This window comes from Diabrotica virgifera, chromosome 1 (genome assembly GCF_917563875.1).
Source record: "Diabrotica virgifera virgifera chromosome 1, PGI_DIABVI_V3a".
NCBI classification, from domain to species: Eukaryota; Metazoa; Arthropoda; class Insecta; order Coleoptera; family Chrysomelidae; genus Diabrotica; species Diabrotica virgifera.
In genome coordinates, this window is record NC_065443.1 from 280,164,914 (window position 1) to 280,192,499 (window position 27,586).

The following is a 27,586-nucleotide window of genomic DNA, read 5'->3' on the forward strand; positions in this document are numbered from 1 at the left end:
TTATTTGATGGTGAGACGGGGCCTTAACTTGTTTGTACTTTATTTAAAATTAAAATTTTTCATTATTATCCACAATGAACACCCAGGATGTGACGTCACTAACTGTCACTTTCAGTTTGCTCAAACCAGTTTGATCAAATAATTTGATCAAACAGTTTGAGCAAACTCCGGAAGTACGTCAAAGTGACGTCACAATTGCAGTTTTTTTGAAATTCTAAAAATCTGTGCTCTATCAGTCTAGTTTGATCAAATTTTTTGTATTGAGTTGTCTAAAGGCCGCGTCCCACCATCAAATAATTTGATCAAACTGGTTTGAGCAAACTGAAAGTGACAGTAAAGGCCCCGTCTCACCATCAAATAATTGACAGTTATTTGATCAAACTTGACAGTTAGTGACACAAAGTGACAGTTAGTATGTATAGTTTGTGTCACTAGTCAAGTTTGATCAAATAACTGTCAATTATTTGATGGTGAGACGGGGCCTTTAGTGACGTCACATCCTGAGTGTTCATTGTGGATAATAATGAAAAATTTTAATTTTAAATAAAGTACAAACAAGTTAAGGCCCCGTCTCACCATCAAATAATTGACAGTTATTTGATCAAACTTGACAGTTAAGGCCCCGTCTCACCATCAAATAATTGACAGTTAATTTGATCAAATTTGACAGTTAGTGACAGTTAGTATGTATAGTTTGTGTCACTAGTCAAGTTTGATCAAATAACTGTCAATTATTTGATGGTGAGACGGGGCCTTTAGTGACACAAAGTGACAGTTAGTATGTATAGTTTGTGTCACTAGTCAAGTTTGACTGTCAAGTTTGATCAAATAACTGTCAATTATTTGATGGTGAGACGGGGCCTTTAGACAACTCAATACAAAAAATTTGATCAAACTAGACTGATAGTGAGAGCACAGATTTTTAGAATTTCAAAAAAACTGTAATTGTGACGTCACTTTGACGTACTTCCGGAGTTTGCTCAAACTGTTTGATCAAATAATTTGATCAAACAGTTTGAGCAAACTGCGGAAGTACGTCAAAGTGACGTCACAATTACAGTTTTTTTGAAATTCTAAAAATCTGTGCTCTCACTATCAGTCTAGTTTGATCAAATTTTTTGTATTGAGTTGTCTAACTTGTTTGTACTTTATTTAAAATTAAAATTTTTCATTATTATCCACAATGAACACTCCGGATGTGACGTCACTAACTGTCACTTTGTGTCACTAACTGTCAAGTTTGATCAAATTATTTGATGGTGGGACGCGGTCTATACGCTCTGAGCTTCGCTGGTGTCGCTCCTAGCGGTTACTAATTCAACTTTTACTGGTAATTTTTAAATTTATTATTTAATTGTTATCGCTTAATATTTACAACGCAAAAAAGTAATTAAAGTGTAATCGATTTTTTTAAGATTTTTCTAATCATTTTGACGTTCTATTGATAAAATATCAATTTCTTACTTCGGATACTTTGACAATAATCGTGTAGATGGCGCTAAGATTATAATAGATTATTTATAATTAGATATTACGGAACATTAAAAAAACTTAAATTCAGTATTTAAAACGTAAGTATATTTAAGGTAAAAATATATACCTACCACAGCTTTGACCAACTAATATTGTTTATAATTAATGTTTTTAATTTTAAATTAATTACTTTGACATTTATGTCAAATTTCCGGTAAACGTTTACAAACTTGTCACTACTGGCGTTCGCGAATTTGTAAATATCCCCTCTACATACGAGCTCACAGCGTATAGATACCCGACCCGTGGAGGGGTGGGATTACATCCGAAGCATAGATGATCCGAAGGCATGAATTCTACTTATTCTACTTATATATACCTTATCTATGGCATGAATTTGTTGACAGTATAAATTGACTCGAGTAGAGTTTGACGAAGACGAAGAAAATGAATATTTTAGCTCAGATGAAGAGTTTGAAGAAGTACAATATTCGGACACAGAATCAATTTAAAAGACAAGACTAAGTTTTCAATCTAATAGCACATAAAACAACATTTTTAATGTTGTTTTGTATGCTATTAGATTGAAAACTTTTTTGCTAGCAGTTGCCGCTAGGGCTTTCCTGCCATTTCGTTCGTTACAATTCATAACTGCACTGCACGTCGGGGTTTGTCCTAGTTGGGTCAGCAGAGAAAGCAGCATAGGGCTTTTCATTCACAGTCATTTGTTTCGAGATTCTTTCATGTGTCACATAATATTAATATATCTACGTCATACGTCTTTGGTTTGTATCATTATTTGTTATATACCAATAACGTATGACGTAGTTATATCAATATTATGTGACACATGACAGAAGCTCGAAACAAATGACAATCGATGAAAAGCCCTATATGCGCCTTCTGATGAGAGACTAATAAGTTTCGAAACCGGTAGAGGTGCTTGCTCCACTCTCTGATTGAACTGGAATAATGATGCGGCTGTAGTTTCGTGTTGCAACGAAATTGAAAATGGTTATTCATTTTTGATTTAAATTTAGGTCCTTGGCAACCTTCAAAATAATATTTGGCAACATTTAGCGCGCCTATGAGTTTTATTTTTACTACATATATGACATTTGACAAGTCCAAACACAAACCACAAAGCGTGAAAAAAAGCCTGGAAAAGCCACGATATAAAGACACAGAAAAGCCTTATAAGAAGCCCTATTCCATCCAGGTATTCCAGAATTCTTTTGGCTTCTTTTTAACTATTAATATATTTCCTAAATATTATACCAATCAAATGGAAGTAAATCAAGAAGTTATGGAGAATACATGTAAATTAGAAATAGATAATAATGAAGTGGATGATAATGATGCTCTTCTGCTTACCTTTAAAACTGAAATTAAAGAGGAACCGGAGATAGATACTACTAATTCTGATGATTTCAACTGTAATAAGAAACATCCTGTAAAGACAGAAATAGAAAGCCATGAAGATGCAGTTTGTCTCCTTCAAGTAAAAGAAGCACATGAAAGTAAGTAAACAAAAATACAGATACATAGTATGTGGTCAAGGTAGCCATCTAAAGTAAAAACACTGTAAGCATCAATTCAAAAAATGTTCAGCAGAGCAGGAAACGTAAAGAGCACTAATATTTTCAAGTTTGAAATAAATCTCAGCACACCTTAACACATTCGCTGCCACCTGATGATGCCAAAAGGAGTTTTGCATGTGAGAGTCAGGTGCCACCGATACCTCTAGGCGTTCATAACCTGTGGAATTAAATAGGGTTCTTTTCGTAGTGGCACCATACAAAAGTGGCTGAATGTAAGATGGCAGCAAATGTGTTAAATCTGTGGTACTAAGGCAAAACCCAATATGTCAAAAATTATCGATTTTTTGTTTTTAATGGTAATATGTACATTGAGTGATGAAGAATAATATAATGACAAAACCCTACATGGCTAAACGCATCCATGTAACCAGTAGATGATAAAACTAGTTTCTGATATGTCCACTATTACAACAACACTGCGAACTTTTAAACTCATCTGCTGCAAAATCACTTTTTTTGACATATCGGGTTTTGCCTTAGCACCACAGAAATAGCATAAAAGCTCTTGTTTTTTAGTAAATATTTGTATGACTGCATTTTATTTCCTGACTAGATGTTGAACGAATAGTGTTTTATTTGGGAATCCTACCTATATACAATAAAATATCCCAATTTGTAAAGACATTAACTACTAGGCCTGGATCCCTCTTACCAAAAAAAGTTTATTAATAGCAAACTGAATATTTGTTAATAGCTTAACAGTGACTAGTCCGACAAACTTTGATGTACGGGAACAGTGGGACAGAGGAAGTTTTAATTGTGGAACAGGTTACAGGTTTCAAAAGTCAAGACTACGAAAACTTCCCATGTATTTTGTCATACAGAACTTCCAATTTGGATTTAGAGAAAAATCATCTACAATCCTTCCTCTTTCAATAGTAACATCCAATATACAGGCAGCAAGATTGCAAGGACTAAAGGCCGCTGGAGTTTTCTTGGACATCAAGAAGGCTTTTGACTCCGTTTGGCATAGAGGATTGTTATATAAACTTCACAGAATGAAATGCTCCCCTTCTCTAATATGGATTATTGACGAATTTCTTAGAAGACGCAGGTGTATAGTTAAGATCAATGAAACATATTCCCATTCATTTTCAGTGCAACAAGGAGTTCCACAAGGTTCACCACTCTCCCCTCTATTGTATAATCTCTATTGCAGTGACATATGCGACAATAGACTAACCAACACTAATTTGCTACAATTTGCTGATGACACTGCAGTGATATCATATGGAAAAAATTTAATAAAGACAATGGACTTATTGCAGAGGCAGGTGGATGACACAATATCTTGGATGAATAAATGGAGATTAACAATAAATCCTTCTAAAACCAAACTAATAATATTTAACCATAGAATCCAAGATCACTCACCAACTATAAACATATGCGACAATATTATTAAACGCTCCCAAACTGTTAAGTATTTGGGAATAGAAATAGATAACAAATTGAAGTTCAACCACCACACAGCAGTTATAAAAAGGAAAATTATAACTAGAGCAAAACACTTCAGAAGTTAACATACAAGAATGAGGGAATTACGATTGAAACAGCAGCCAATATTTATAAAATGATTTGCAGGCCCATGCTGGAGTATGGTTCTACAATTTTCTATAATTCTAAAGGTCCTGCCAAAAATAATATAAAAGTGGCTGAAACAACTAGCCTTCGACAAATTACTAGAATGCGTCATCCTGATAATCCACTTCATAATCCATCCAACAGAATGCTGTACGAGAAAACTGGAATTGAACCTATTAAGGAGAGACTCAATAAGCTGTTTAAATATCTCTTTATTAATGACAATAACAAAAATTTGATTGAGCCCCACGTTGTGAAGATACCAGAGGACAGTGCCCGTAGATATCCAGGAAGAACTCTTTTTGAAGAAATCTGCTACACATCAAGACAATAAAACAACTCAATTGTCAGTGATATGGTGATTACCGCCACATACAAATATTTTTTTTTAATTATTGTATTGTATTAATATTAACAAAAAACATATTGTAATAACGTATATTAATTGTGTAAATTGGCTGAAAGACTTCGGTCGATGGCCTTTTGGTACATTGTATCAATAAAGTATGTCTCTCTCTCTCCTGTCAATCGTCTTCTTTAGGTGTTTACAAACCCATAACATTTCAAGTTGAAGAGTGTCTTTGCCGGTAAAAAAAAACAAGAAACAAAATGTTAAAAGCAGAATATTTATTTTGGACATTTGTGTTCGAGAATTTGATCTGTGCACTATGTCTGAGTTTTCAGTGAGGAGGTGGGTTCTTACAAAAAATGACTATAACGTCAGAACTAGCAGCCCAAACTGTAGAATTAATTGGATATGGATGATCGCAGCAATATATTTCAGAGGCCCTAGATAATAGAAGTCAAGTTGATGTCGTCTATACTGACTTTCCGAAGGCGTTCGATAGAATTCACCACAGAGTATTGCTTTCTAAATTATGTCACTTTGGTCTTTCTGAGGATGCAGTTACTTTTATGAGATCTTACTTGTCAAATAGAAAACAGTTTGTTTCTTACAATGGTTACAAATCGGCAAAGTACCTAGCTTCTTCAGGGGTTCCACAAGGTTCTAATCTAGGTCCATTATTGTTCTTGTTATTTATTAACGATCTGTGTGAATCTATTTCTGTACCATGTTTATGTTATGCCGATGATTTAAAGATTTATTAATTGATAAGCGACCTTAACGATTGTCATTTTCTGCAGAGTGAACTGAACCACGTACATGAATGGTGTAAGGAAAATCATCTGAATCTTAATGCCAATAAGTGCAAAGTAGTTAGTTATTCCAGGAAACAGTCTACAATATACCATCCTTATATTATTGATGACAATGAACTGGAACGTTTGAATAAAATTAAAGACCTTGGAGTTATATTTGATCACAAACTCACTTTTGTTGAACATGTTAATATAAAGGTTAGAGAAGCACTTAAATCTTATGGATTTATAATTAGAAAAAGTCGAAATCTCACTAATACTAAGGCCATTAAATTATTGTTTTACACTTTTGTATGCCGTAAACTGGAATATGCCCTATCATTTGGTCACCATTTTATGATGTACATATCCAAATTATAGAACGGGTACAGTGTAAATTTTTAAAATTTTTGTCTTACAAAATTCATGGTATATATCCTAGGAGGGGTATCAGCAATAATGAGTTATGTAGCGGTTTGGACGTAGTATCATTAGAATCTAGACGAATTAATGCCTCCCTGGTATTCCTGTACAAGCTACTACATAATCTCATTGACAGCCCTGATATCCTTCGACAAATAAATTTTAACGTTCTGTCTTATCCAGTAAGAAAGTCAATTACATTCAGAAATACACAAGCTAGAACTAACCTTATGTTGAATTCTCCTCTATTCATCATGTGCAGCTATTATAATGCCTTAAGTATTTACTGCGATATATTTAACTGCAGTTTAAAGCAACTTATTTCTATGGCCAAGATCTACCTAGTTGATTAATAATTTATTTATTTACGTTCAAATTTAGTTTTGTAAAATTTTTGATGTGTTATTGGTACCTATGAATTACTAATATTTCATTTAATTTTTTTTGTGTAAATTTTTGTCCTGTAAATGGATTCTGTTGGACAATAAACGCTATTATTATTAATATCTAGCTGATGTTATGGGAATCCACCAATCCAGCATTTCAAGAGCTTTAAGAATGTATAAAGAAAGGGGAGGATACTCAAGAAGACCAGTTCCAGGACTACAGCTAGACAACTGCGAAATGATCTTTCCACAGCCCGTGGCCCGTAATGTTCGGTTCGTAAAGTGCCAGTTCACGGAATTTGGAATCACAGTCAGAATATCTGCTACTGCTCCACTGTTAACGAAGGCACACCATATGGCACGTTTAAATTTTGTACCAAAACATGTCGATTGGAATATTAACGACTGGACTAATTTTCTTTTTATTGGTTGGACAAAATGTGCACTTTGTGGATCCGATCCGACAGTGCAAAGTGTCTATCGGATCCAAAAAGTGCAAATTTTGACTCATCAATAAAAAGAATATTAGTCCAGCCGTCAATATCCCAATCGACATGTTCTGGTGCAAAGCAAAACTCAAACGTGACATACTAGTCTGGGCTGATTATCGGAGAATAGGCCATTTTTGGGAAAAGTTATTTACCAGCAATTTTATTGATGGAATCGAATCTTATTATTGTATGTATTAATAATATAGATATGCAAAGTCCGCAGATAGTGTGCTACTTTTTTTATAAACAAAATGGCGCCCGAAAATCGTGTTTTTTCAATTTTTGCTCTATAACTCCAAAGATTTTAACTTTAGACCAAAAACACCCAAATAAAAATTCACCGCAATTAAATTCTGCATAGAAACGTGTTTTTTCCGATTTACTTCGACGAAAACTTTCCCCGGAAAAAGCGGGTTTTTCCAACAAAATCTTTAATTTTCAACTAAACTTTTAGATAGGTAGTTGTTAATAAATAATTAAATAACTTGGTAACGTAAAAGCCCTTTCCGTATATATTATAACTCCAGAAGCCGATGGAAATTGAATGAACAGTTTAGCAACAATTGAAATGTTAATCAAAAATTTATGGTCGCTATAATAACGACAATAATTACGATGCATAAGAATAGCTATGATTTTTTCATAAAAAGACACTATACCTATCTAATGTACTTTACAGAATTGAAATTGGAGTATTTAAGCGGCCTCAGGAATATTTTAAAATTAAACAATTTTTTGGCTTATAAACAAATAGAATATCTCGGGAAATATTAAACTAAATTAAATTGTGAAAACGATATTCGAAAGAAAGCGGTAGGACGCTTCTTTTAAAAGAAAAAACGTTTAATTATGACGAGTGGTTCCTGAGATACAACCAAAGTTGCCGAAATTTACGGCAAAGATATAAACAATAGGATCATAATTTTCAAACCATCACCTTTTTATTTTTGTCCTCTTTCTCCAAACCAATTTTCATATCTTTAAAATCCTCATAACATATATTATTATAATAAAAACTATCGATAATACGTGTGAAAATTGCCAAAAATAGCAAAATTCCAATCAAAAATTAGGTTGGAGAAAATGTAACCCTCAAAGTTCAAAATCGGTATACGTTAAAAAAAATGCATTTTCTCGGTTTCCCATGGAGCAATTTCCTTCATTCTTTTTTTGTTCCCAAGTAACTCGAGTAGAGCCATCGAACTAATGCATTATTAAATGTCAAACTTGCTTTTGTTTTGTTATAATAAATTAATCTATTTATTATAACCCAATATTTTAATTTGTTTAAATAAAAATTGTTTAAATAATTATACAGCTTTCAAATGAGAATATTTATGTTTTTAACTTTAAAAGGTACACTTGTAGTAAGTTTATCTAAAAAAAAAAGCATACAACTGGAAAAAATATGTAATTTTATGTTCTTATAAATAATTTAATCTATTATAACAAAACAAAAGCAAGTTTGACATTTAATAATGCGTTAGTTCGATGGCTCTACTCGAGTTATTAGGGAACAAAAAAAGAATGAAGGAAATTGCTCCATGGGAAGCCGAGAAAATGCATTTTTTTTAACGTATACCGATTTTGAACTTTGACGGTTACATTTTCTCCAACCTAATTTTTGATTGGAATTTTGCTATTTTTGGCAATTTTCACACGTATTGTCGATAGTTTTTATTATAATAATATATGTTATGAGGATTTTAAAGATATGAAAATTGGTGTGGAGAAAGAGGACAAAAATAAATAGGTGATGGTTTGAAAATTATGATCCTATTGTTTATATCTTTGCCGTAAATTCCGGTCAACTTTGACCGGTTGTATCTCAGGAACCGCTCGTGATAATTAAACGTTTTTTCTTTTAAAAGAAGCGGCCTGCCGCTGTCTTTGGAATACCGTTTTCACGATTTAATTTAGTTTAATATTTCCCGAGATATTCTATTTGTTTATAAACCAAAAAATTGTTTATAATTTTAAAATATTCCTGAGGCCGCTTAAATAGTCCAATTTCAATTCTGTAAAGTACATTAGATAGGTGTAGTGTCTTTTTATGAAAAAATCATAGTTATTCTTATGCACCATAATTATTGTCGTTATTATAGCGACCGTAAATTTTTAATTAACATTTTAATTGTTGCTAAACTGTTTATTCAATTTCCATAGACTTCTGGAATTATAATATATACGGAAAGGGCTTTTACGTTACCAAGGTATTTAATTATTGATTAACAACTACTTATCTAAAAGTTTAGTTGAAAATTAAAGATTTTGTTGGAAAAACCCGCTCTTTCCGGGGACAGTTTTCGTCGAAGTAAATCGGAAAAACCCCGTTTCTATGCAGAATTTAATTGCGGTGAATTTTTATTTGGGTGTTTTTGGTCTAAAGTTAAAATCTTTCGAGTTATAGAGCAAAAATTGAAAAAAAAAACACGATTTTCGGGCGCCATTTTGTTTATAAAAAAAACAGCACACTATCTGCGGACTTTGCATATCTATATTATTAATACATACAATTATAAGATTCGATTCCAGCAATAAAATTGCTGGTAAATAACTTTTCCTTGTATTTTGCTAATTAGCCCAGAGTATACGGTGTGCCCTCGTTAACAGTGGAGCAGTAGCAGTCATTCTGACTCCGATTCCAAATTCCCTTATTCTGTTCCTAACCAAATTGACACCTTATGAACCGAACATTACGGGCCACGAGCTGTGGAAAGATTATTTTGCAGTTGTCTAGCTGTAACATGATGTGTATGCAAAGTCTGCAGATGTAAATAACATTCATCTGCTGGGTTCGTGCACCTGGAAAGTCCTAGAACTGGTATTTTGTGTATCCTCCACTTTCTCTATACCTTCTTAAAGCTCTTGAAACGCTGGATTGGTGCATTCCCTTAACTTCAGCAATATGTTGCTGTGATCGGCCATCTCCAATTAAACCTACAATTTCGGTTGCTTGTTCTGACATTGTATTACTCATTTTTATTACTCACATGGACTTATGTTACATTATGGACATTATATTACTCATATGGACTTGAACAATTATGTGTTGATTGTATAACTCTAGAAGAAATCAATATTGCAATTAAGTCTTTAAAAAGTAGTGCAGCTATAGGTGTGGATGGGATTCCTTCTTACCTGTTTAAGGCGTATTCAGAAGTCCTGTTACATCCCCTACAAATGATAGTTAATAAATGTTTAGAGACAAGTACGTTTCCGGATGCGCTTAAGGTTGGTAGAATAACTCCTATCCACAAAATCTGGAAATACGAGTTTAATATCAAATCATCGTCCTATAACAGTATTGCCTTCTCTTTCAAAAATCTTAGAAAAAATTATGTACAATAGACTGTATACTCATGTTTCAAAAACTTTAATGGAAGAACAACATGGTTTCATAAACAAAAAATCAACTCAAACAAATCTGTGCATTTTCAGTCACTATATTGCTTCATCCATAAATAATTCTCAAGTTGATGTTCGATGTTATCTTTACTGATTTAGCAAATGATAGAGTAAATCATTCAGTACTATTAAAAAAACTGAGGTCATATGCACTTTCTGACAAGCTTATAAAATTTTTTGAATCTTACCTTACCAACCGTACTAATGTAGTCAAATTTGAGAACTGCTACTCAGACAGTTTTATAACCGGGTCAGGTGTACCGCAAGGTTCCATCCTTGGGCCTTTACTTTTTGTTATGTTCATAAATGACATCACCGATTATATAAAATTTGCCAAGTTTCTTCTGTTTGCAGACGATTTGAAATTATTTCTTACAATAAAAAACGAACATGACTGTATTAATTTACAAGATATTCAAAGTATATCCACATTCTGTAAAAATAATGATTTGAACTTAAATGAATCAAAATGAAAACTATTGACTTTTTCTAGAAAGCGAGAAATCATGAGAACAGATTATTTTATTAACGAAGTAAAACTTGAAAGGTTAACAAAAATCAGAGATCTAGGGGTGTTATTCACTAGCAACTTCTCCTTTAATGAGCACATTAAAACATTAAAATTAAAGATTGACGTTTTATTAAACATAATATATAGCCCAGTAAATGAACGGGAAATTCGGCGATACCGTGTAATTTTCAGGGGCAACTCCGAATTGCATGAAAATTTGGATTTAGGTTCTACTTACCCTCCACTTCAAAGTTGAAATTGTGCCGTTGGTTGCTTTTACTTGGGGGGTGACAGTCGCCCCTTCTCGGGGGTGAAAAAACATACGTTCAAGGTAGGACCGGAAATGGATAAATTGACTGATTTTAAGCAACTTTTGTTCTATAGAGTTTTTTACGTAAGTCAATACTTTTCGAGTTATTTGCCATTGAAAATGTTTTTTTTTTGAATGCCATTGAAAAAAAAATTTTTCGACAAAAAAACTACGTCTTCAGACGGTTTTTCGCAAATAACTCAAAAAGTAAATATTTTATCGAAAAAAATATCGTTAGAAAAAGTGTAGCTTATAAAATTCAAAAAAAATGGTGTATCAGTAAAGTCTATCAATCAAATAAAAACAAAGTTGTAGCTCATGAAAAATACGTTCTTATTCGTCTAATTCCAAATCGAATATTTCAAGGTGAAATCACCGAAAAATTAAGCACTTTTCGGGAAAAACCCATTTAAACTTTTTTAAAGTGTTTATAAAAAGCTTTGTTTTAATTATTAGCAAAAGTTTTAGCATTAAAAATAAGCGAGTTACGCTCAAAATAAAGTTGGCCCTCTTTTTTTTTGTACAAAATCATGAAAATCTCGCTGTGTTTAGCTCCCCAAATGAAATTAATCACTACCGCTTTACAAACAATTTACTTACCTATCTATTTTTTATATGATCTGTCAGTCTCACCGGTTTAAAGTGTTTATTTTTGAAAGGGTTATAATTGAGAAAGCTTCAATGGGTCACTAATCACTAATCACAAGTGTATGCAAATTTTGAACAGCCATATCTTAGCCAATTTTTGTCTTACGGAGAAACAAAATGAAACTAGCATATTTATAATAACAAAACCTACATTTTTTTACTCTTCAAGATTTTTCTTATCACTAATACTTTTTAAGTTATTTTGAAAACAATGAAATTTTTCAACAATTTTTAGAATTTTTTTTTAATATAAAACAAATATTTTTAAAAATAAGCACTTCAAACCAATTAAACTTACAGATCATATAAACAATACACATACAGTTAAAATAGATGGTGAAGCCAAACGATTAATTTCATTTAGGGTGCTAAATAGAGGGAAGTTTTCACGATTTTTTTTACCAAAAAAAAGGAACCAACTTTTTTTTTCAGTGTAACTCGTTTATTTTTGATGCTGAAACTTTTGTAAAAAACAAATAATAAGCTTTTTTATATACTTTAAAAATGTTAATAAGGTTTTCCCGAAAAACGCTTCTTTCTTCGGTGATTTCGCGTTGAATTATTCGATTTGGAATTAGACGAATACGAACGTATTTTTCATGAGCTACAACTTTGCTTCTACTCAATTTGTAGACTTTACTGGTACACCATTTTTTTTTGTTTTTTTTATAGGCTACACTTTTGCTAAAAATATTTTTTTCGATAAAATATTTACTTTTTGAGTTATTTGGGAAAAACGGTCTGAAAACGTAGTTTTTTTGGCGAAAAATCAACATTTTAAATCGCGAATAACTCGAAAAGTATTGACTTACGTAAAAAACTTTATAGAACAAAAGGTGCTTAAAATAAGTCAATTTATCCATTTTCGGCCTTATTTTAAATACACGTTTTTCACCCCCCGAGAAGGGGTAAATGTCACCCCCCAAGTAAAAGCAACCAACGGCACAAATTCAACTTTGAAGTGGAGAGTAAGTAGAACCTAAATCCAAATTTTCATGCAATTCGGAGTTGCCCCTGGAAACTACACTCCAAAACGGTCATTTATTGGGCTAATAACAAATTTCGACATTTTAATAGCTGATCGGGGTTTGACTAGTCAAACCCCGATTTCATAAAATTAAATTTCGACCTTTGCCTGACCAACTTAGTCTCTCCTAGGTTTGACTAGTCAAAGGCCGAAATTGTAATTTATTTCTGGCTTTGACTAAGGCAGTCAGTCAGACCTGAGGATTGCCTAGTCAAACCTAGGAGTGTCTGAAATTCGGGCTTTGACTATAACATATACAGATAAATTCATATTTAAAGGGAACATACAATTTACATGTAATTCCGCTCCACGCAGTTGGACAACAAAAAGTTGTCAAAGAATTATATCATAAAAATCAAACACTCAAGCGGGCCACTGGATTCTGAACTATTTCAGCAGAATAGTCACTGAAAGTCGAATAATGTCGAATGGTACAATGTTGCCAAAATTATCGTTTTTTGTTGGAAATGATTTCTTCAACTAAAAATGTAAATCTATTTTGTATTATAGTAACAGAGATAATAGTGATCTATTATACAAAAAAAGGTTATTATATACAAAATTATTATTATTATACAAAATATATTATTATACAAAAAAAAGGGTGTTTCAAGGTAACCCCGTCTCTAGGGTAGGTAAAAAACTGAAAAATAATTGGGGTTTGCTTAGTAAAAAATTTTTGTAACGCCATCCGTTTTCAAGATACAGGGCGTTGAAGAAAAAAAAATTTACGCATTATTTACGATTTTGTCGAAACTACTGGCAACATTGTAATGAAATTTTATACGAATATGTTTTGGAAGCTGATAAATCCCATGAATTTGTTTTTATATCTGATTCTCATAGAGGGCGCTAGTTACACGGATCGTACTATGTATTAGTCAATATAACTTTTTTAAGAGTATAATTATTAATCAAAATTTCAAGTAAACTTAAACATCATTCAATTTTACACGAAAAAGATACTCTTGGTAAAACTTGATACTGTGTACCGTTTTCGGAATATTTTGGTTTGAAAATTATGAAGTAATAATTGATGCTGGTAGTAATGATAAAGTTCTAATAGGTATACCTCTATTTTCTCCAAATGTGCCATGGAAATCTGACATTTATTGATTGTAAAGACGGTAAATCAACAATAATTAGAGTTTTGAAACCTTGTTTCAATTTTTCAATTTTCAAAAATGCGTAAAATATTTTTTTCTTTAACGCCCTGTATCTTGAAAACGGATGGCGTTACAAAAATTTTTTACTAAGCAAACCCCAATTATTTTTCAGTTTTTTACCTACCCTAGAGACGGGGTTACCTTTTTTTGAAACACCGTATAAATAGTAATATTATCGTAATAATAATTAGTCGGCAAAAAAATCGGATGGACATGCATATTTAACAATTAAAAACAACGGTTTAAATTAGGGTTAGGCGCAATCACTCTTCAGAATCTTGAAGCTGAATGTTTAATCTTCAATTTAAGTAAATGGCAACCTCAAAAATACTAATTTAAATATGAGTTTTTAGCCCTCGAAAATGCGTATTTTCGCATTTTTCAGATTTTAACGCCTATAACTCGCAAACTATCAATTTTTGAGAAAATTTACAAGATACCTTTCTTGTTTAGAATGACCCCACAAAACTTAAAAATTTATGTTTCGGAGCAAAAAAACGTGATCTTTTGTATTTGTTTAAAAAAATTGTTTAAACAATTTCTGCCCAAAAGTTGCGCCCGGCACCCTTTAGATTTGTTTAAAGGGGACATTTTTGAATAGGAATTCACAAAGAAACCGAATCAGAAATTTTTCCAGATGGGAGCGGTCTCACCACATGGACTAAATTTATTTTCATAAAAAAATAAAAACAATACAAAATAATAAATAACCATCAACTTCTTTAAAAAATATGAAACATAATATTAAAACTTATTTAAGAAATAAGAAATGGGTGCTACTGTAGTATGCGGTCTACCGTGGGATGCGGTGTATAAACCCCATATGTTACAATGCCGACAAAAAAATCTTTACAAAGTGAATAAAACGGATAAATCATAAGAATTATTATTTTAATTTTACAAATTAATACTTAATTTAAACCTGGATCATGAAGGTTAACACGATGAACAAATTAGAAGCCTTTGAGATGTGGTCGTATCGTAGAATGGTCAGAATATCTTGGGTTCAACGCATTTCAAACAGAGTAGGTCAAGGCGAAGGTGATTTAACCAAGATGATAAAAAAGACAAAACTTGAATATCTGGGGCATATAATGAGAGGTAGCAGATACAGGATGCTGCAGTTAATACTCAATGGAAAGATCGACGGAAAAAGAGGAATTGGTCGGAAGAAATATACATGACTCCGAAACCTTCGTCAATGGACGCAGATCAATTTATTAGATGCCGCACAAGATCGAGAACGATATCGGCAAATTGTTGTGGAAGCTACCCACGCCTAAAATTTGGGCACGGTACTTAAAGAAGAGAAATACTTAATAATAATAATTTAATTTGTCGTATTAATTTGCTATTTTATTTCGGAAGAAGCCAAAGTGGCTAATTCGCAACTGAACTAGTAAATTGATATGACAAAATATTAATTTGTAAAATTAAAACATTAATTCTTCTGACTTTTGCGTTTTATTCATTTTGTAAATATTGTTTTGACGGTACTGTATACGTGTGCGGCTATTCACCATAATATTTTCTCAGAAAGGCTTACACCTTTGTAGGCAAAATGTTTATTGCTAAGTACTAATAAACATTATACTACCTACTACTATTTAGCAATATACAATAAACTTTATGCGAATTTAGTTTCTTTACTATTATGCAAATAACACCGTAATATTTTCCCAGGGTATGCGTAAATATCAACCCTTCTTTTCAAATAAAATGGCCTGGTAGATTTGAAAAAATTAGTTAAGTCTTGACTATCAACATCACATTATCTGGAATAAGAATAAATATTTCCTTCTACAACAGTATTTTTGCATTTCTTTATTTTGTGGATATCCTTTTGGTAAATCGCACTCTCGAGGTAGACCGCCTTCTATAGTAGCACTGTATGCGGTCTATCTCTGAAAGATCGCAATCTGAAACTTCTCGAAGTATTTGCGCGAAATAATGAAATGCGAAATGCAAAGAAAACTCTTGTAGAAAAAATATTTATTCACAAGTAATAAATATTTGGAGGAAAATAAATGTAAAATGAAAGGGGTCTAATAATTTACAAAAAAACGCACCCCAACTACTTACAAAAAAAATATATGTAACCTGATTAGTTCTAAAAGATGCAGCCTAATTATTATGAAAGAAAAATTAATGGTTTTTATTTAAGAGAGAAAAACAGTCAGTGATCCTTGCATATCCTACGTAAAGAAATAAGTTTATTGTATATTCCTGATTATTTAATTCATAGGAGATTCTGACCAATAGAAAGCTACAGAAATAAAAATTAAAGTGATAATTTTTGATAATATCCCGTCGTCAAGTATATTACGTCAGATGCTCTTCGTTGCAACGAAAAATACATTCAGTGACATTAATGACAATGTTTTAAAAATTATAAAAATGATGACTTTCAACCGTCAAATATTTATAACAAGTGTTTGGTTAATTGTATTAATTTGTACTTGCATAAATAAATTACAATAAAATTTTGGTTTGAACAATTTTATTCATGAAATAATCGCAGCAAATTGCACTCGATCTCTAAAATTATAATCGAATTTTTGCCCTCGTGACACTTTGACATAATTTCACTCCCCTTCGGATCGTGAAATTAAAACTGTCAAAGTGTCACTCGGGAAAAATTCGCTAATTTTAGAGTTCTTGTGCAATTACTACTGAAAAGATTTATTAGGTACTACGTAACAATAAACATTTTGCCTACAAACGGTTTATTGCCTTTCGTTATTGTGTGCAAACTTTTCTGAGAAAATATTAAGGGGTTTTTTAACCGTCCAGGTAGACCGCAAGCTATAACATAATGGCGACGGTAGACCGCATAGTATAGCGGCACCAAAAAATGAATAATGATAAAAGACAAATATGGAACAGAGCACACTTTTATTTATTTTAAAAATAAATGGTTTTGGTTTACAATAGTCCTTTTCAAATCCTGAAAAAACTAATATATATTTTTGAAAAATTTAAACGCAGAATGAAAGATTACATTATTACCGACGGCCCAAAGTTCCTTAGAATAAACAAAAAGTCTCTTTTCTCTTTTTTCTTCATTACCGTAAATTATTAAAATAAACATTATAGAAGTTTTCAGGGACTTTTTGCCCTCGGTAATAATGTAATCTTTTATTCTGCGTTAAAATTTTTCAAAAATATTTATTAGTTTTTTTAGGATTCGAAAAAAATATGCATTTAAACATTAACCCTAAATTTTATGCACACGCTCTTAATTTTGAAAATGCAGAGACTTTAGAGAGACGTGACAACCCTGTTAAGCGATCAGTGTACGCTCTTCGACTACTTTCGGGCCTTTCGGCCCGACTCGGGCGAAAAGGAGAGGGCTTCGGAAAAGAAGCATGTTGTTTGCTGCGTGTCAAATAATTTATCGTTGTTGTATTTATGGTGTCGTGTCGAACTTTTAACTGGTCCGCTATTTTAAATGTAGGTTCGAGGCCCTGTGTATGAGCTCGCTATGTTCCATTTAAATATGAATCTATCTGTATAAGAAATAAATGTTTGGATTATCCGTGCCAACGTCTGGTCTAGAGGAGCACGGATAATCGGGGTTCTACTGTATATACTTACCGCCATTAAGAAGAACAAGAATACACTTTCTTCAAATAAACTTTTTTAGCCCAAGCTTAGTTTTTGTGTCAAATTGGAACTACCAAAATTTATTTATTTATTTATTTATCTTACAAGCAAGCTCAATTCTGTAAAAAATTGATTATAACAAGAAACTGAACTTAATTGACTGATTTGGCAACATACAGGGTAGCGATAAAGTATGGAAACACGGTAATTTCTCGGAAACCGCTCGAACGATTTTTATAGATTTTTGTGGTTAAGGGTCTTCTAATGAGGCCGATATTATAGTGGTAATTACATTGTTGTCAAATCTTCAGTTTTTCTGGAAATTTAATGAACTTTCTTATTTTAAATAGAACAAACTGTATATTTTTTGCGTTTTGAAGTCCCTAAGAAATACTAATTATTTTTCATGTTATATTCCCTATACCTAAATGCTATAATTTCGGAATTACTGCTACATTTATTATATATAAAAAAAAGAATGTGTGTGTACTTTGTACGCACGTAAGAAGTTATACTTCTATTATAATATAATTTCAACGAAATAAATATACCTACTTAACAGTTACAATACAAAACATTAACAATAATTACCAAAATTTAACCAAAACTTAACAATGCCAAATATTAAAAAAAAAAACGAAAAAAGTATGAATCGTCCGGGAATTGAACCCGCAACCTCGCGAATTCTCAATCTCTGGTCCAATGCTCTACCAACAAGACCATCAGGCACATACTATTAACTTGTCAGATATACATATTTACACATCACGGTGACAAGTGAAATATAAAAATAGATGTTTTATTATTTTACGCCCAAGGAAGACAAATCCAAAGACACAAAATTATAATAAAAAACTTTTTAAACCACATTTTTCAAATTGCGCAAGTTGTATTATTAATATTAATGTTAATAAATGAAATATAAATATTTTGACGTTTCACAATTTGACAATATCATCAACAAAATTTGATCTACTATTTTTAAAACACTTACTACCAGTGTAAGATTTTTAGCTTTGAATAAGCGAGATCGTAGATCGTCCCGGTTGATTGTTGTTATCCACAGTTCTCGACGCCTTCGAGCTAATAGGTTTTTTATCAGTAATTTTGCGGCACTCATACTATAGGTCTGGATCCCGCGTATGAAAAAAAAGTTGATTAATAGCAAGCTGAAAATTTGTTAATAGCTTAAGGGTGTCTAGTCGAATAAACTTTTATATATGGGAACACTGTAACAGGGGTAGTTTTAATTGTGGAACAGGTTAAAAATTTGGAACGGTCAGACCACGAAAACGGCACATTTATTTTGTCCGACAGAACAGACTTAAACTCTCCGAACAGAGATTAAACTCTCATGCAAAAATCAGACTGCTATTTATCACCTGTCATAATTCCTGTCATTTGACATATTCTACATGTTCCACTCATTAAAACACCCATTTGGTGATAAATAGCAATCTGATTTTTGCATGAGAGTTTAATCTCTGTTCGGAGAGTTTAAGTCTGTTCTGTCGGACAAAATACATGTGCCGTTTTCGTGGTCTGACCGTTCCAAATTTTTTAACCTGTTCCACAATTAAAACTTCCCCTGTTCCAGTGTTCCGATATATCAAAGTTTGTCCGACTAGACACCCTTAAGCTATTAACAAATTTTCAGCTTGCTATTAATCAACTTTTTTTTCATACGCGGGATCCAGACCTACTAGTCACAGTTTGATAGGCTTTCCCATTGACATGCAACAATCATCTCTTATGTTAATAAGTCCAAAAATATAATATGAAAACTATTTAAAAAGGCAGTATAACCATTAACTAACTTTTTGTTTGTTGTTTCTCTTCCTACAAATTTTAAAACGCAACAACCATACACCATACATAACCAAACCACAGTCCCACAGCTGTGATACAGCTGCCATATTGGATAATTTTTGTCATGTCATTTGAACATCCAATCAGAACAAAGTTGTGCGCCGGGATCAAAGGTTTTAATCCTATTAAAATTCACCCTCATATGCGCGTAAAGAAGTATAACTTCAAAAAAATTAAACAAATTATAAAAATCTATTTTTTTCGGCCCGACCAGATTTTATTTTAAGTTCTTTGGACCATTGTAAACAAAAAAGGTCTTTTGTCATTTTCCTCTAAAGTTAATCGTTTCTGAATTTGAAATTCCGAATCCCAATTTGAAACTGAAAAAAATCGAAAAATGACGATTTTTAAGGTTTAAAAACAGAAGTAAAAAACAAAAATTTTAAAATTACGAAGTACCTAAATTCAAGCTCAAACCTTCTTCTATCAGTGCCCTATAAGTGTTTTTGGCACGTTTTATTCTAAAACATGGTTTTTTTAATTGTTAATGAAGCGCATATGAGAGAACAGGCGATCGGGTTGCATTAACAACTAAAAAACGATGTTTTAAAATGAAAGAAGACCAAATCACTTATAGCTAACCGATATAATAAGCTTTGAACTTGAATGTAGGTACTTCATAGTTTCAAAAATAATATTTTTTACTTGTTTTTTAACCTAGAAAATTGTCATTTTTAGAATTTTTTCAGTTTTAAATTGTTTATAACTCGAAACGATTAACTTTAGAGGAAATGACAAAAGACCTTTTTTGTTTCCAATGATCCAAAGATGCTAAAACAATGTCTACCCGGGCCGAAAAAATTTATTTTTATAGTTTGTTTAAATTTTTTTTTTAATAAATGTAGCAATAACTCCGAAATTATAGCATTTAGGTATAGGGAATATAACATGAAAAATAATTAGTATTTCTTAGGGACTTCAAAACGCAAAAAATATACATGGTGTTCCATTTAAAATAAGAAAGTTCATTAGATTTCCAGAAAAACTGAAGATTTGACAACAATGTAATTACCACAATAATATCGGCCTCATTAGAAGACCCTTACCCACCAAAATCTATAAAAGTCGTTCTAGCGGTTTCCGAGAAATTACCATGTTTCCATACTTTATCGCTACCCTGTATAGCACGCCTATAATAAGTATATTTTTATTATTATCATCACAGTATTGTGCCTTTGTCTTTTTGGCGGCTTAATTTTATCTGACTCATATTGACAACTCATACACATTTTAATTAATCCCTTTAACTCGTTCAGTACCCATGCCGTCAGTATGTCAGCACCAGGATTGCTAGCACAAAATGGACCATTTAAGTACTTGGTACCAGCCATGTGGTGTTCAAGATGGGCACTGAACGTGTTAAAGTGAAGGTTCCCACGTGGATTTTGCCAAGGGTGACTGTGACGAGAAGAGGCTAGAACCTTTATCTTTTTTTTACTCAAAAAATCCTAACTGGAAAATTTTAATTTCCCCCACAAATCGGAAAATGTTGGAAAAATCACAATTTCTATCTTTACCTTCTTATCTTACAAATTACTATTTCTGTGCTTATCGTTTCGTTGCTATGTTAATAGATACCTATGATTTTAGGTTTCAAATGTGAAGATAGACTAACTGATGAAAATAATGAATTCAAAAATCATCTTATAAATAACCAATTTAACCAATGTACAACTGATGCTAGGAAAGTGAATATTGTTGAAAAGCCTTTTGCATGTGAAAAGAAAAAATTAAGAAGACATTTGATCGTTCCCACTGGAGAAAAATTATTTGGATGTGAAATATGCACAAAACAGTTTGTAACACATAATGAGTTAAAAGTACATATGGCGGTGCATACTGGTGAAAAACCATTTAGATGTGAACTATGCACACAACAGTTTTTACAAAGTTCTTACTTAAGAGTTCATATGATGAGAAGGCACACTGGTAAAAAACCATTTGGATGTGAAATATGCACAAAACAGTTTGTTAAAAATATTGAGTTAAAATTGCATATGGCGGTGCATACTGGTGAAAAATTTGGATGTGAAATTTGTACAAAACAGTTTTCACGTTGTAAATCCTTAAAATATCATATAATGAGAAAGCACACTGGTAAAATTTCATTTCGATGCGAAATTTGCTCCAAAGAATATTCACAACATTCTAATTTAAAAAAACATTTGAGAATTCACAGTGGGGAAAAACCATTTGGATGTGAAATATGCACAAAACAGTTTTCAAGAAGTGACTACCTAAAAGATCATATGTTGAGATGGCACACCGATGAAAAACCATTTGGATGTGAAATATGCACAAAATCGTTTGTTAAACATCATGAGTTAAGATTGCATAGGATGGTGCATACTGGTGAAAAACCATTTAGATGTGAAATATGCACAAAACAGTTTTCACGAAGTATTTCCTTAAAATTTCATATAGTAGGAAAGCACAACACTGATCAAAAACTGTTTGGATGTGAAATGTGCACAAAACAGTTTGTAACACATATTGACTTAAAAAGGCACATGGCGGTGCATACGGGTAAAAAACCATTTTCGTGTGAAATTTGCACCAAATATTTTTTACAAAGTTCGGATTTAAAAAGACATTTGAGAAGTCACACTGGTGAAAAACCATTTGAATGTGAAATTTGCACCAAACAGTTTTCAACTAAACAAATTTTAAAATGGCATATGAGTGTGCATACTGGTGAAAAACCATTTGCGTGTGAAATATGCACAAAACAGTTTGCAAGAAGTACTACCTTAAAAAGACATATGAGGGTACATACTGAACCAAAAGCCATCTGATGTGAAATATCCACAAAACAGTTTACACAAAGTGCTCTTAAAAGTTCACATGACAAGGCATACTGGAAAAAGACTTTTGCATGTAAAACTAGTCCACACAGTTTTCTACAACCACTCCGTTAAAAGAACACATGAAAATATACAGTGCAAGCAGCACGTAATATGAAAACTAATAGTATCGAGTATCATTCTTATAAATCTACATATACAGGGTGTTTCATTAATAATTGTCCATATAGTAACTGGAGAAACCTTAGCACAAAATACGAGGATTTAACCTAAAACACTTAAATAAAATGTGGTTCCTTACTGAGTTACAGGGTGTTTTATCTAAAAATTTAAAAACTATTTTTGCTCAGCATTTTAAAACTATTCGACATAACCTTTTCATACTTGTCAGGAAGTATTGGTACTGTACAAACTACTAAATATTATATTATACTATATTATACTAATGGTTGAGCCTTTCCAAATTCTACGCCACTGGCGGAATTGCTATTTTAGTTCAATTTTTGGATTCTCCAATACTCTCTATGAAAATAATATACTCATCATTCGTAACAATAAAGTCATTAGTTTTCGAGATCTTTGAAGTTAAAAATGAAACGACACGGTTATTTTGATTAATGTATTGTGTCGCTTCATTTTTAATTTCAAATATCTCGAAAACTAATCATTTTATCGTTACGAATGAAAAGTATATTATTTACATAAAAAGTATTTAAAAACCAAAAAATTACACTAAAATAGCAATTTCGTCAGTGGCGTAGAATTTGGGAAGGTTCAACCAGCCACTATCTCCTATCGTACGCCTGTGGTAGTAGCTAGAAACGTTTATTTATCTTAATTTGGTAGGGTGTACAGTACCTATACTTTCTGCCAAGTATGATAAGGATACGCCAAATAGTTTTAAAGTACTGGGTACAAATAATTTTTAAATTTTAATCATATGAATCATATCAGAAATTTAATCAAAATAACTGTGACGTTTTATATTTAACTTCAAATATCTCTAAAACTAATGACTTTATCGTTTCCAATGAAGAGCATATTATTTAGGTAGAAAGTATTGGAGAATCTAAAAATGGCACTAAAATAGTAATTCCTCCAGTGGCGTAGAACTTGAGAAAGGTCAACTATTCACTATCCCCTGTCGTACGCCTCTGGTAGTAGCTAGAAACGTTTGTGTACCATAATTTAGTAGGGTGTGTAGTAGTCGCACTGTCTGCGAAGTATGAAAAGTATACGTTGAATAGTATTAAAATGCTGAGCAAAAATAGTTCTTAAATTTTTAGATAAAACACCCTGTAACTCAGTAAGGAACCACATTTTGGTTAAGTGTTTTAGGTTAAATATTCGTATTTTGTGCTAAAGTTTCTCCAGTTACTATATGGACAATTATTAATGAAACACCCTGTATTATGAAAATGTATTTACCATGTAGAAGATATACATGTTCATGTTAACACGCTATGTTTTTGAACGTTTTAGAGACCTTTTTTTTTATGTAAATCAATAATTTTCCAATTTGTCAGATATTTTCGAAATACATTATACAGCGCAGCTATGTAAAGATTATCTATTTATAAATGAAGGATCGTTCCAAGAAAATATCTGGCTTGTCAATTAATATTTTTTGTTGCTCATAATATGTTCTCAATAAAAATGTATTATACAGAGTGTGAAGTATGATGTCATGTAGGTACTGATGCCAACTTTCTTACTTTAGATCAGTGTTTCCCAACCTTTTTTTGGGCCATGCCTCATCTTTGGGCACCCCTCCCCCCTCCCATGGAACGTATATAAATTTTAATACATATTAAAAAATTGAATGGTCCAAAGATTTTTTTATATTAATTTATCATTTTAATGTAGGGCGATTTGAATATTTGATTTCTGTTTCGTTGTAAAGCCGTTCCATCGTTCCTTTTTTATTAAATAAACTTTTACCTGACTCATTATTTTGCAATTCTGCAAGTTATTCTTGATACTGCACATTTGATATATCAGACATCATCAGATATGTCAGACATAACATTGTCCGCATCATTCATGTTCAAAACCAATTTGTTTTATTTAAATCACAAAATCTTTCAGCGGATAGAATATTAAGATGATTGACAATAACGACTAAAGCGGTACCAGTTAATTCACATTTTTGGAGTCAATGAAACTGTTAACTCTTTCCAAACTGTTTTTTCCAAACAGTTCCACAACTCTTTAGTCATCTTACTTCAGTATGAAGTAAAAGTCTCATGGGGTCTTCATTTTGTTGTTCGCAAAAAAGCTTGTAGAGACGCTCACATTTGGCATTAGCTTTAATACATTAACAAACGTTATTACTGCATGCAGTGCTTCATTTAGAGCAGGCGAGATGTTTTTAGATAGGTACCAAGTTTTTCCTATGGACAACACATTGTACAATAATCATTTCTGGATTCGCATCTCTTATCAATTTTAAGCAGCCATTTTTCTTGCCCATCATATTTGGAGCACCATCTGTGGCACAAGATGTTATATTTTTTATTGGTATATTATTGACATCAAGCAGTTTTTGAGCTTATTATATATGTATATCTTTGGAGATAGCGGTGCTTTCTAATCTTGTACAGAACAACAATTTTTCAACAAACTCCCCTTTATCCATATATTTTACGTCAATACTACAATTTTTATCAATACTACCTCACTGTCTCTCAAAGTTGATTCATCCATTATCACTGACAAATTTCTTGTTTTCAATTTTTCAATTCACTCATTTCCTCTATTCTTCTGCTTACATTATTGTTACTGAGTGGCACAGCTTTTACATATTTGTCATCTTTTTCAAAAACCGTTAAGAAATGCTGAGATTGGTGGTGTTGTTAAATTCTCAACTATAGTACGATTTTTTGCTATTTAACACTTTTAAGTCTGTCGACACGACGCGTGTTCACACTGTTTTCAATCAGGTGCCGCCGACACGACTACCGTGTTCACGTTTCAACAATTTTCCAATGACTGTATAAAAGGGACACATGAGACAAATATCAGATATTGGCCCGGAGCTGAAAGTGTTAAGCTATCAATAAAGAAATTTGATAACTAGATTATTAGTTTCGGTGCATAGTCCACATCAACAAGTTCAGCGCACACGAGCAAATTTGCGTCAAATACAACGCACAACATAAATTTGTATTGATGTGGATCCGTCTTTATACAGCGCCGCTATCCGCTGTGAGCTCGTACGTAGAGGGGATATTTATAAATTCGCGAGCGCCAGTAGTGGCAAAATCTGTAAACGTTTACTGGAAATTTGACATAAATGTCAAAGTGATTAATTTAAAATTAAAATTAAAAAAATTAATTATAAAAAATATTAGTTGGTCAAAGCTGTGGTATATATTTTTACCTTAAATATACTTACGTTTTAAATACTGAATTTACGTTTTTTTAATGTTCCGTAATATGTAATTATAAATTAATCTAGCGCCATCTACACGATAATTGTGAAAGTATCCGAAGTAAGAAATTAATATTTCATCAATAGAACGTCAAAATGATTAGCAAAATCTTAAAAAATCTGTTATAATTTAATTACTTTTTAGCGTTGTAAATATTAAGCGATAACAATTAAATAATAAATTTAAAAATTACCAGTGAAAGTTGAATTAGTAACCGCCAGGAGCGACACCAGCGAAGCTCAGAGCGTATATAAAGATTATCTATTTATTAAATGAAGGATCATTCCAAGAAAATCTCTGGCTTGTCAATTAATATTTTTTTGTTGCGCATGTTCCCAATAAAAATGTATTATACAGAGTGTAATGTCATGTAGAATTTCAACTTTCTGCAACAAATTTCCTTTTCTATATTGATTTTAAAATATTTGACGTTTAAGATACCTACCTACATTCCATAGTTGACACCTGGTAAACATATTGGCAGGTTTCATTTATTGTTTTCAGCCAATTTTGAAAAAATGTGAAAACTTTGAATTATCCACGTCCGTCTGTCTGTCTGTAATCACAACTCCTCCGTCAATATACCAGCTAGAATGACAAATAAGGTGTCAAATGAAAGCTTATAATCCAAGGATGGTACTACAGGTGAGAAATTTTACCTAGGCTGTCTGACCGTCGGTCTGTCCGACCGCGAATATAACTCCTTTGTCCTTATACCAGCTAGAATGACAAATGATGTGTCAAATGAAAACTTATAATCCAAGGATGGTAATAATGGTGAGAAATTTGACCTAGGATGTCTATCCGTCCGACCGAGAATATAACTCCTCCGTCATTTTACCAGGTAGAATAACAAATGAGGTGTCAAATGAAAGCTTATAATCCAAGGATGGTAATAAAGGTGAGACATTTGACCTAGGCTGTCTGTCCGTCCGACCGAGAACATAACTCCTCCGTCATTTTACCAGGTAGAATGACAAATGAGATGTCAAATGAAAGCTTATAGTCCAAGGTTGGTAATAAAGGTGAGAAATTTTACCTAGGCTCTCTGTCTGTCCGACCGCGAATATAACTCCTCCGTACTTATACCAGCTAGAATAACAAATGTGGTGTCAAATGAAAGCTTATAATCCAAGGATGGTACTAAAGGTGAGAAATTTTACCTAGGCTGTCTATCCGTCGGTCTGTCTGACCGCAAATATAACGCCTCCGTCCTTATACCAGGTAGAATGACAAATGAGATATCAAATGAAAGCTTATAATCCCAGGATGGTAATAAAGGTGAGAAATTTGACCTAGGATGTCCGTCCGTCCGACCGAGAATATAACTCCTCCGTCATTTTACCCGGTAGAATGACAAATGAGGTGTCAAATGAAAGCTTATAATCCAAGGATGGTAATAAAGGTGAGACATTTGACCTAGGCTGTCTATCCGTCCGACCGAGAACATAACTCCTCCGTGATTTTACCAGGTAGAATGACAAATGAGGTATCAAATGAAAGCTTATAATCCAAGAATGGTAATAAAGGTCAGAAATTTTACCTAGGCTCTCTGTCCGTTCGATCGCGAATATAACTCCTTCGTCATTTTACCAGGTAGAATGACAAATAGGATGTCAAATGAAAGCTTATAATCCAAGAATGGTACTAAAGGTGAGAAATTTGACCTAGGCTGTCTGTCCGTCCGACCGCGAATATAACTTCT

General features: G+C 32.4%; 1 protein-coding gene across 6 annotated transcripts in view; it reads left to right on the forward strand.

The window, feature by feature from the left end:
* The first annotated feature begins 2,387 nt into the window (after positions 1–2,387).
* Positions 2,388–27,586, forward strand: part of LOC126879116 (gastrula zinc finger protein XlCGF57.1-like) — a 95,980-nt gene continuing 70,781 nt past the window's right edge. For 2 of the 6 annotated variants that reach the window (XR_007695981.1, XR_007695982.1), the window contains exon 1: positions 2,397–2,993. Coding sequence is in view for 4 of the 6 variants with exons in the window: in XM_050642065.1 (XP_050498022.1) it covers positions 2,561–2,993; positions 21,234–22,438 (1,638 nt within the window). In the remaining 2 variants the exon portion in view is untranslated. Of the gene's footprint in view, positions 2,994–21,233; positions 26,035–27,586 lie in introns of those variants that run through there. The other 4 variants (XM_050642065.1, XM_050642062.1, XM_050642063.1 and 1 more) reach the window with 4 other exon arrangements.